This window comes from Notothenia rossii (assembly GCF_949606895.1).
Source record: "Notothenia rossii genome assembly, chromosome: 9".
Classification (NCBI taxonomy): domain Eukaryota; kingdom Metazoa; phylum Chordata; class Actinopteri; order Perciformes; family Nototheniidae; genus Notothenia; species Notothenia rossii.
The window spans coordinates 70032028-70044786 of record NC_136907.1 but is presented as its reverse complement, the minus strand read 5'-3'; the positions used below and the strand labels follow the sequence as shown (position 1 = coordinate 70044786).

The 12759-nt window shown below is 37.0% G+C and overlaps 1 protein-coding gene across 1 annotated transcript in view; it reads right to left on the bottom strand.

Moving 5' to 3' along the window:
* Positions 1 to 3811, bottom strand: part of insra (insulin receptor a) — a 53824-nt gene extending 50013 nt beyond the window's left edge. The window contains exon 1 of the mRNA XM_079650537.1: positions 2682 to 3811. Within this exon, the coding sequence (XP_079506663.1) occupies positions 2682 to 2778 (97 nt within the window). The 5' untranslated portion in view covers positions 2779 to 3811. The remainder of the gene's footprint in view (positions 1 to 2681) is intronic.
* Positions 3812 to 12759: the final 8948 nt, after the last annotated feature.

Genomic DNA, 12759 nt, shown 5'->3' with positions numbered 1-12759 from the left:
TTTGAGCCTCTTTTGTATCGTGTTGTACCACCTGTCTCTATTCTCTTTATAATTTGCCTACTATTGATACGACAATCTCAAAATGCAATTATATATCAAATGGTCCTCAACCCAACAATATACTGGATCTATGATCTTATTTGGCTTAATAAAAATGTTTTTATGATAGAAAAACCTTCAGACAAATAGCCTGAGGTAAAGTTGTCTTTTAAATGTAGTTTCACGATGTACAAATGGAGCCCGAACATGTAATCCCAAGGTGACATATGTGTAAGAAGACGGTGACACAACTTGAGAAACAGGTTAAAAATTTGATTGTACAGCTGAAGGGAGAATATCTTTTGGTCGTGATTGTTAAGATGTAATCTTTAGAGATCCCTTTAGAAGATCAGTAACTGTAAACGTAAGCAAGATCACTTGTTTATATGTATCTTTGTGAAAAACAGATGGTTGGCTCTGTGACTTGAATTTAATGTTATAATAAGAGGCCCAAGCTGGAGCTATCTGAAATATAATATATGTAAAAAATATATATTTGCAGTTACAATTGAGCGTTTTAGCAGCCATCGGATTATAAATAAACGAAATGAATATCACGCTGCCACTAAATATAAGCTCCTATTATTAAGTGAATGTTTCCATCAAGGTTTCCTGACTTGGACACTGGTCAGTCCAGCTTATAAAATAGACCGGTGTGAGGCCCAGGTTCTCTCCCCTTCTGCGGTTCTCTCTCCAGTCTGAGAGGAGCTCGAGGGGGGTGGAAGGGGCTGAAGTGCACAATTACACAACTTGCTTTTGATTTATGTCTTAAAATTCTTGCTCAAACTGGTTTGATGACATCGCTCTATTCGCCCCTCACTAAAATCCGATGAAAGGTGAGAGAGCTTGTGCTTTGCTTTTCCTTCAGAGCGCCTCTTAAATCCGACCACAGCCACACGCAGCACTGCAGCAGTCGGGGAGATTTAGAGCTACCTGGGGCTACATGCTGTGTTTACATAAAGTGGACAAACTTATTATACCGTACAAAAGAGGATTATGTGTAGCTTGAGTCAACGTTATTGTAAGACAGCACAAACCTGGGAGCAATGTTTTCGCAAGGAGCAGAAAAAAAGGGTGAAAACACAAGAGCATTTAGGGAGTATTGACTGAGTCATAATCCTAATAAAAGCATCTTTAAATGCCTTTAGTTTTGCATTTGTGCACCAAAACGAAAGGTGATGTATTTTGACATGCATTCTCTGTTGTATGTACAGATTTGAAGAAAATAAATGAGCAACAATTATAGAAATCATTATTTTGTAAACAAGTCATCACACCACAGAGTTTTTAATTGATAGCTATATACATTTGAATTGCTTATTGTGGAGTTTTTAAGCTTTATTACCATTTTAAATGTTAAATGCCTGCCTTGTATCTTAACAACACTTTGTGAGTTCATTTCCCAACTCAAGACAAGGTTATAACACATGGACTGAACACACAGGCCACGTTTCTTTAAAATATGCAAATCCATGAGTTAAAAAGAACAGCTATTTCACAAGTTTGAACAGAAACCACATGAAGAGCTGTTAACTTGGAAAAGGATTATTTAACTTATAAAGCATCACTAACATCCACTGAATCATCTGATTAGATCAAAATGGTAACATCTTCTAGTATATGAGATAGTGAAAGAACTGTTTAATGTCATTGTTTACCAGCCTGATTTCTGGTGTTGTCATACTTGAAGTGCACACTTGCTGTACAGTACTTTAAACCAGCATGTAGTCCCATCGGTTTGCTTTACATTTCCTCACACATACAACCAATATTTAGGTTTACAGATTCAAGGAGTGTGAAATACCGATTGTGGTTTTTGAAAATGTTGAAAATGTCTCGGGGTGATTGCAAATATTATCCATTCATTCTTATCACCCGGTGCTTGCTGGCTGCTGCATATGAAAAGGGATTGTCAGGAGTTGTAAAGAGGGCTTATTGTTGCATTCCTGCACTGACCACAGCAACAAGCCAAGGCTTTCCCTTTCACAATAACAGACATTTAATTCTCCACAATGCTCAGACTGCTTACTTATTTGGGAGGAAAATATATTGTTTACAGTGCTTGCAGACTCCAAATAGCCGATAAGTGTTAACCTTTGTCCCTTCAATGCAGTGACTGTTTACGACACCACTGTTGCTGCCTACGTGCCTTCAAAAAGAAATCACCATCAATAACAAAAAATTATAATTTAAATGACAACTTTGCAGCACTGAGAATCATAAGTATGTTTAAATTATGTCCAATAATGTTCTTCAAATTAATGTAATTGCACTGACTATTGTATTAATAATGTGTATAAAATGTACTGATAATGAATGCAACAATGATTTAATAGTGTATATCCCTAAGGTTCTCTAACAAAATATAAAAAGGAGAGTCAATCCTTTCCTCACTATCTTGGTGAAATTAACAAATAAGTAATGATTTTTAGATGTCATTGTGAATCCCCTTACATGCAATAGACAAAAAAAAAGCAAAATATTTGACAGTCCGACATTTCTTTTTAAATAAAATTGTAGATCCTTAGCATTGTGCATATTGTCTATGTTTTTATACACAAACAGCCACATTTTCAGATAATTTCACATGATTAAAATGATTAATATAAACTATGAATAAAAGTGATAATAATGTTACTTACCCTCTCCACTTGCTCGATGACAGCTCATCACAATGCAGACCGTGAAAACAAAACACAAAGTCCGGAGCCACATAACTGACTCGGAATAAAACACCATGCAGCACTATTCCGGGTCAAATGCAGAATAATCCTTGGCGAGGACACAGTTCAGACTGAAGGAGAAATACCTTCAGGAAATTGGTTTTGTTTGGCGGCGTGGGCCAACAGGTAAACAAAAATAAATAAAAGCCATCCCGGAAGATGGGCGGAGGAACGAGTCCAACGTGTTCACTCAAACACAAGCTAGCACTGCTAAAGTTAGCCACCTCATGGAAAAGCACCCGTAACACACATCACCAGGGGATATGAGAGCTCCTTTTATGTCTTCAAATACATTTGATGGATAAACTGACCCAGTTTAGATTGTCCGTGTCCGAAAAAAGAGCAAAAATAGACTTGTTGTTCCGAAAAAATGCTACGGTTAAGCTAGCTAGCCTAGCTCCACCTCTAGTCCAGGCCACAAGTGAAGTTTGCGCTGCTTTTCAGCAACTATCTCAATATTGTTTTACTTTAAGAAACCCCCCGCATACCTTTACAGCTGCACTGGATATTATTAATACAAAAGTCGATTTGCATGCAAGAAAAATCCCATTAAAGCGACTGATAACTTAATTTAGAGGATTTTTTGGAGCTGCTGACTCGATGGTTGTGGCATGCGTGGCGTAACGTTAGCGTGTCTTTCGTAAAACAAAAAAAACAAAAAGAATCCCTCAATTCCTCCTGCAAAAACAAAACATCGCAGTTGATTTTCTCGCTTGGGAAACAAAGTGTAGTTTTTCCCTGGTCAACTCCAACGAGTCCTCTCCAGTCAGTGCAGAGATTTCAGTGAGACCTCAGCTCTCTGACAGACTTCAGTCGTGGCTCCGCACTTCTTCTTCTTTTTGTTTGGGAATAGAAAAAAAAACACAACCTATAAATGCTCCGAGTTGTGTTCAGGCTCCTGCCACCACAGCAAGTAAGCGTGTATCTGAATGAGAGGAAAGCATGGGAAATAAAGTTGTTTTCCCCTGTTCTTCTTCCACAAACAGAGGTAGATTGTACAGTCTCCCAGCAGGTCCTGTAGGATCCCCTTCTTCAGCCTCCGCCAGTAAACAAACCGAGCCAGTCAGCCAGATGGGCTCCATGGGAAATACGGACTGGAGCTTATTGGATTACACAACAAACTGATCCTACTGTCAGGTGGCAACGCGTCAGAAAGTAATGCATTTATTTATTATATATCCAGAGTAACTAAGTACATTTGCTGTAGTACTGTGTTGAAGTATACACCTTCTGGTACTTGTACTTCATTTAAATATCAAAATGTTCTGCTACTATTAAAGAGGGATTATTTACTCTACTACATTAATTTAAACACTTAAATTACTTTCTTCAATTCAAAAAATATATAATCAACTAAAGATATGATATTATTATAGGTCAAACTTTCCAGCAGTATATAGTTTGTAATTAAAATGATATTCACTCTTACAAGATGAAGAGGTAAAGTGATAAAACCAATTAATGCATTAATAATTATATTCCAAAAATAACATACATTTTATTCTGTTAATAAGTACTTTTACTTTTGGTACTTTGGGTTAGGGTATATTTCACTTTATAATTCCATATTTGTAATGCTTATTTTAACTTCTAAACAAAAAGTTAAACACAATAAATGACCAATTAATTGAATAATTGGCAAAAAAAATGGCAAAAAAAATGGCTAGTTACAGCAAGAAAATACAATTGTTCTGCTTTCAAAATATAATGACCAGTAAAGTTAGTGTAGTTAATGTAATAATATCTAATCAGCTGCTCGTCCTAAAGTTAAAAGGGATAATTCCAATTATTTTATAAATGTAGTCTTTTAAAATGAATAAAGTTATTCAAATTAAAAAACAGTATTGGAGATCATTATTCTAATAATTGAATTGTACATAATAGACCATTACTGGGATTGGTTTTCAGCGCTTTGCCCCTTCCCCTGATATATGACACACTTGTGCATTTGAAGGAGTGAACCGATTCGGATTCAGAATTAGATAACTCTGGACCTTGGAAACAATCAATCTTATCTCAAGCTATTTTGCGGCCACATCACAGTCTCAGTTGTTGTTGATCTCCGCTTTTATTTGTTCACATTGCAACATCACACAGACAGAGGAGCAGCTGGTGTATTGAACTATTTTACTACCTGCAATTGTGAAATATTTACAAATACTTGTTTCATGTTTCGTCAAACAGATTGACCATTGTTTACAGATATGCAACATCATTTATAAGATGTACACAATGTTGTAAGTGCTGGAATTTAATTAAAGTTAAGACATATACATTGTAATGGATAATGAGTTTGGAATAATTCATATTAAAAATTGGACATCAGGGAAACATTTTTCATCAACTTGTCAGATAAAAAATGGAAATAGTTTGATACATTTGGTATAAAAATAGCTAAATATAAAGAATACATAACTTAAAGGTCTAGCATCTGTTACTATAGCACAAATCAAACTTGACCAAACTGACCCAATCATTATCAGTATAAGTTTGTACATGATTTAAAAAACATCCACTTTTATGTAGTTTATAGTGTCAGATTAATTAAAATCCAACATATACATTTGATACATTACAGGGGTTGTTTATGAAGTCATATGTGTTTCTGAAAGAGCCTGTGGATGTCTTAAAATAGAGATGGGGACCACTGCAGTATCGTATGCATACTGCAAATCAAAGTATGCAGTATCAACAAACATGCAAGGTAGAACAAGATTTACTGTACATGTTCGGAAATTAAGAAGTTCCTCTGTTATTCTAGGAAGCTTTGGAGGAAAGAATGAGGAAGGAAAATCCTTGTCTGAGTCAACTATTGTTTAGGAACAGAACATGATGCTCCTTTTGATCCAGTGATGTTCTCACACTCGGAAAAACAATATGGAAAAACACATCATTCACACAGGAGCTCTCAGAGGCTGAAAATATCTTGTTTATGTGAGCTGAGATTGTACCCCAATGCCATCTCTATCAACACTGCTTGTTCACTACCTGATTACGCAGCAGCCTGTTTGGTGCAAGATAATACTATCCTGTTGTTTGTTATGCTGAAATAGATTTGACTGGAATACTAAAAAAGCTGCAATTACGTGATTTCTGTGGCAGCAGTGACATTTCAATCAACGTTTTATTATGAAATATTCTCTAGTTGAGATTTCTCTGCATGTGTGCGAATGAACACCAACCACTATCTGCAGTTGCAGGCATTCATTCAGACGGAAGGGGCCACTTAGAAGAAAAGTAAAACACGAGAGCAGCTCATTAGTAACATCAGCATTTTGTAATCAGAGTTATTTGGCAAGAGAGGAAAACTTGGAGGTTCCCACATGTTCCCAACAACACTCCTGAGGTGGAAGGAAGAGCGAAGCAGCAAGGTCAAGAGGTGATGCGGGCTAACGCCTCTCAACATGCGTCACTTGTAAGAGGAAGGTTACAATGGCACACAAATAATTAGTTACTGAGCCGATTAGGACATCTTGCAACGCAAGCGCATTAAAAAGGAAACAGAGCTAAACTGCATGGCTGTAATTTCCATATCTTAAATATAATCACACTGTGTGTGCAGTCTGCAGGAGTGAGGTGCCCTAATGAGATTAAATCCTAGCAAATTACTTCATGGAGCCATGTGCCAAATCAAGTTTTATATTTCACTCACAACAAATATCCTAAGTAAGAGTTTTAAGTTTTTGTTTATGATTTTCTTTAGTATTTTGTGCTTATAATGGATATTTTGAGAAGAGGATATGTTTTGCATATGGGGTTACTACAGAAGCATTTAAGATTTAGATACATGCTATCATACAACAACAAATAATAACCAATTATCTTTTAATTATTGTAACTGAGTGCTTTACATGGGAAAGAATAACACCTCAGCATAAAAGTTAAATTTAACAACATTTACAGAATTCAATAAAACAATGTTTTAAATGTGTTGTATGTCAAAAGTGCCTTATAACTTCTTTAAATACCCTCTTTAATAATTAATCATTTTAGCTAAATGTAATCTTCTATAAACCATAAGCACATGTTTCTTATGTTTTTTAATGTCATGTAAAAGTGAACCATTAACTCCATTAACATATATATCCTTAAAGTTTGGGTCGGCAACAGGAAAGCCATGTAAGAGTATAGATTTGACTCAAACTGAAAACCCAGCATATCTTTCTGTTTTCTAATGGAGTTCGCAGCACATGATCAAAAGTCAATAAATCTGGCCGGAAAGTCATTAAAGTTTACAACACTGACAACGCATCCCCTCAGGCCCCTTCAGAGCCCCTCCCCAAAATTACTATGAACCCATTATTAACGTCAAATTGAAATGGCTATAGTTAATTCTCACAGCTTTCAAGCTTAACATGTGGAAAACTCAGGTGTTGCAGGAAAAGTGGGATTGTATATTATCAATACATATATTATATATATATATATATAACCTATGTTTAATCTTAAATCACAAAACTGCAAAAACTCAACACATCGTTACCACTGTAAGAAGAAAAAGTACTGTTTTTTAGACCTAATACTTGAAACCGCCTGGGCCAGAGGTTCACGTAACCCATGTGCTGTTTTGTCCAAATGGGGGTCATAATGGCTCAGAACTACTTATGTGTTATCAAGGATGCGCTGAACAAAATAACAAATGAGTCATAAAAACATGATGTGAATGCCTGCTGCCTGGTACTGAAGGCTGAAGGGAAGTTGTTTGTGCCGTGTCTCCTAATCCAGACGACCCGCTAATCCTGACCTCTGCTGGGGTCTGTGAAGGTGGAACAGACTTTACGACCACAACAGGACCCTGGCTTCTACTGGCTTCAGGTGAAAGGGGAAAGAACACACAGGCGGTGTTTAAAATCATCATCAACCACAACGAAGAATTGATTTGACTCATTCCTCATAAACACCTAGTGCAACATGAAAGTGGTTTTGCATGTTTTAGTTTCACTACTGCAAATAATAAGACATGTTTGATATGCTGCTGCAATTTAGACATGTATGTATTTGACCTGCAGTACAGTAAGAACATTATTAAACAGAATCATTGGAGTATTTTTTACAACCAACCAAATCGAGGAAAAAATACTCTTATGATTTCATTGTAATCCTTATTTTATAGGGATGTAACAATACCAAAAACTCACGGTACGATAATATCGCAATAAAAAGTCCACGGTACGATATTTATCGCGATATTGAAAAAGAAAAGAAAAGAATGTGAATTTGTTTTTCTTTATTAAATAATAAATGTCAACAATATAATAATCAGACCCTGCAATAGAATCAATCAAGTTTCACTTTAGTTTTTCAAGTAACTCAACTCTAGCTCACTAACTCACTCACTCAGCATCATCAAGGTTATCTTTTAGGAATATGAGCATGTCCACATTTCCAGGTAGAAGCTGGGATGTTTGGGCGTTTACAATATCCCCTGCTGTGGAAAAAACTCTCTTGCTTGGTACTGATGTTGCTGGGACAGAGAGATATGCTTTGGCCATGGGTGACAGCAGTGGGTCAAACTGTGCATTGTCTCTCCACCACTTCAAAAACAATACAATTTTTGCCAAGAAGGTGAGGCTTATTGACAGGGCGAGATATACATATACTGTTGGTACTTGTCAATGTCTCCAGGTATGTACATGTAGCCCTGTAAATACCATGTCCTTTTGTGTTATCTGTTGTTTTATGTTCATGTTGTAACCTACTTGCTGCCATGGTGGACAGGTCTCCCTTGAAAAAGAGATCGATGATCTCAATGGGACCATCTGGTTAAATAAAGTTTTTTTTTAAAAAGAAAAAAAAATTGCGGTAGATTTTGTCAGTCTCACGATGGTATTGAGACATTTATTTACCGCGATATCCGATATATCGTTACATCCCTATTATTTTAATCTCAGTTTGTTTTTTATGTTTCTGTTTTAATGGAGCACTTGTGGAATAATGTTTTGTCGGTCTTTTTGGTGTATTTATTTATTTACATTTTTGTAAACAAGTGGTGGTTGATATGAATGGGAACACTTTAATTTCCGTATAGATAAATACATTCAACTTTGAGAGAATGTATCTTTGTGTTTCAAGCGAACCAGGGGCTGCAATGGAAAGGTACAACAAACATACTAACTGTCTTGAATATCTGGAAAGTGTCACAGTTAATGAGCCACAACTTGCAAACACAGTGGTCTGTTCCTACATCCATCTCCCCATTGACAAATAACACACTGATTACTTTTAATAATTGGTTACACCTTGTCAAAGCACATCACAAGATTCTCCCAACCAGGCTTTGTATTCCATTCATTTAACTTAAGTATTACAAATTGTATTTGCCAGAGTTTAAACTTGCTTGAACAATTTCCCGCCATTTGGTTTCCTGTCGGCAGTTATGTTGTGTGGTCATGCTGCTCAAGAAATAACTCTTCCTCTGTGGTGCCTTCAAGGAAGCTTTAACATCCGATATTTACATGGGGTCTGTCAAAAAACACTGATTTCACAAGCTAAGTTAACAGGAAATTAGACCCGGAAGACGAACAGTATGCAAAAATAGATGTCCCGGAAAGGAATTTGGCAAAACATCAACATTCGGAGCTTTTTGGCAGCTGATTCTTAAGTGGTTTCCAGAGCAATTAAACAATGACACTGAAGCGGACGAGACAAAAGACAGATAACATAATAAAATAATCATTCAAATAATAAAAAACTTTTTTTATTACTTCTCTTTTTGGGTCGCCACAATTCCTGTTTGTAAGGCTGAGAGATATGGGTTCAAAACTCAAGAAAAAGATAGTTAATGCATTTTGAGTTTAGAATATTTAATCAGCAGAGATATGGTTGTATGGTCACAACAAATATGTTAAAATTAGCTCTCCACCAACTTCTGTGAAAAATAATGTTTTTACTGCTAGATCCTAAACTTTTTTCAGCAGCCTCTGCTTCGGCATGCTCTTTTGTTTCTGAAATGAGTAGAAAAGTAATATGTCAACAAACAAAAACAATCACTTAAAATAAGCGAACATTTTCAGTAGGGCTCCTGATTTGGGTCACTACTATTTGTGGGTTTAGGTGACCCATTTTATAGCGAATTTGCGACACACATTAAAGTAATTAACTCGTTAACGCATCAATAATTATAATCCAGTAAATAAGATTAATATTTTTGATGTGTATGCTTCTGTTATTCCACCAAAGCAATATTTTGAATGCGGGACTTGTAACAGACTATTTCTACACTGTAGTATTGCTAGTTTTAATCCAAGATATCTGAATACCTCTTTCAGCGCCGACGTGTACCCAGCTTGATTTGCGCTCAGCTAAAAGTCAACTAAAAGGTTATAAGGAAGCACACAGCGAGGTAAGAGCTGTTTAATATATCTTATTATAAGGGGAAGAAGCAGCAAAGTAGACACCGTTCGTGGTAAACAGCCATTGAAAAGCCATCATTGTGGTACCACTCACAACAACAGGTGCATTAGTTATGTTGTTTCTCTCTCAGTAATGACATAAATATGCTTGAAATCCTCAGGCAGGGATTATTAAAGTGCTCTTACATAAAAGCAAGTGGCTGCTCTCTCTGCCACTCTTAAAGGTGTCTGCTTCATGGAGCTGCATTAAAAACAACCACACACAGTTTAAATGTGACAGCAAAAACAACAGGTCAGAGTTCAGCGTGATAAGACGGACTCACTGTGTTTTTATGAACACTGTGACATTCTGGTGTTATTTATGTCCGTCTGTATCTATAAGAGGTGGGGTATAGGGCTTAAGAATGATAATATTTTCCATAAGGAGGAAAAGCATCCAGAGATGTTGGGTTTCTTGTGTGTGAAAGAGCAAGCAGCCGGAGGCCCACACCTATCTCTGAGTTAATCGTCAACCAATGTGCTAGGAAGTCATGTGAGGAAATGTCAGGTTGAGGGTCTGCATATAGAACATGGGAAAGTCGACATTGTGGCAGATGTTAGTGACAATGCCAGGTTCACACAGACCTGTTTGACTGGAAGAACAATGAGGTTCACACATGATTCATCCCGGGGCTCTTCCTCGACGTCAGTGTGCTACAGGAAAAGATGCTGCTGGTGTCAGGGCAGAGTGGGACATCCACTGGGCCCACTTCCCTTTCCCAGTACGTCTCAGCTGCACGCCTCTAAAGACAGATTTCTTCCTGCTGACACGTACAGTGTTTGCAAAGACAATACTTTTGGTTTTGAGGCTGAACATGATGGATACACTTCATATCTCAGGTTAATGGACTCTCTCATTTATAGTGCTGTGGACTGTGCATGGCCTGTAGCCAAGTCAGGGAGGCCACTTTCCAAACATGTAAGCACTCTTCCACTCTCATGCACCTAATTGAAGCCTGGAAAGTAAATGTGCTATGACAGCGACTATACATCACAATACATTCCAGCAGCTCCCCCAAATATTCACATGGCCTCCCTTCATCTGCAACATGAGCACACAAAGTACAGAAAAACACTAAAGAGGGACTCCCGCACTCACACTTACGCCTTAGAAATAATCTAAGCAGCTACCTTCTCTAAAGTGCTCAGAAAAGTCGCTCTTGTTAAAACATGCCCGATCTGTTCGCTGCCAGAGAGCTGTTAATCCCAACAAGGCAGCGCGCCCCTAATTCCCAGGGAGCTGGAACCTGCCGTGTGTTGATGTGTTGTGTAGCGACAAGCAACAAGGCCTCAAGTTAAAACACCCCCCCCCTTTCCTTCTTTTGGGAGCCGTTTGTGTTTGACATGGGGAAAGGTTTGTGGTGCAAGCGAATGTTGTATAACTTTTACATGTAGAGGAAACTTAAATCAAAGTATGGTATGAAACAGTAATCAAGTGGTCATTCGCACACTGAAGCCAACATGGTACTCACTGAATGATGAAGGACTCTCAAAATGAGACCCCCTGGTGTTGTCAATTTTAACAAAATCCACCTCAGTGCCATTCATGGAAGAAGTACTCAGATCCTTTCATTTGTCCTTTTTCCTATCAAGATCCTTTTCAAAATATATATTTAAAAAGTCAGTTTAAGTGTCACATACATGTAGTAGACTTAATCGCATTGTATCCCCTCTGAAATGGAAGTATAAAGTAGTTTAAAAATTAAAAGAATCAAGTCAAATACAAGATAGAATTGTACTTGAAAAATGTAATTAGTTACTTTCCACAACTGTTTCAGTGTCCAGTGCTATTAGAGATCTCCAGAAACAATGAGCGTGGATTAAAGTTAAGAGTCTTATTATTATCTCTTCCTAAGACCACACAGCACATGTTGCTACACTCGGACACTTTGCCTGTCTCATCACATGCAGAGCGTATAAACACAGCGAGGCTGCTCCGGCCCGCAGACTATTCTCCTCTTATCAATAATAGTCCACATTAATGAGTTGAAATATCTATTCCACATTCACACCATGCTGCAGATTTACTGTTCATAATCAATTGCTGAAGTAAAATGAACAGAACTCAACATATGAATAAGTGAAAACATGTCTTAATGATTGCAACCTCTAATTCATTTGGGAACCTTTATTGAGTCATAGAGAATCCATCAGGAGAAAGAGGAGAACAAATACATTAAATAATAATAATAAAAGTTAGTTTAAGTTTTGGAGTAAACCATGTACTGTTACAAGACCACGTGCATGTATGTGTTCCTTTGTCCACACTACTTGTTGTATAGGAACACATGCATCAAATAGATTGACCCTGTAATTCCTCCCCATCTGTTATTGAATTATTTATTTGTTTCAGTATTGCGTGCTTGTTGTCGTTCTTGATATGTTTGTCTTTGAAAATGTACCATAAAATCTAAAAGTTAAAACATTGGGGCACCTATATCAAGAGGTAACCGTTTCTAAATAAAGCAACATTTCAAAAGGGCTTGATGGATACAACAAGTCTATCCAAGTAATAGGAGAAATATAAAAGAGTAAAGGATTATGATGCATGTTTGTGAAAGGATCTTGAGGCTACAAATACACATTTCTACAAGACTGATGACACA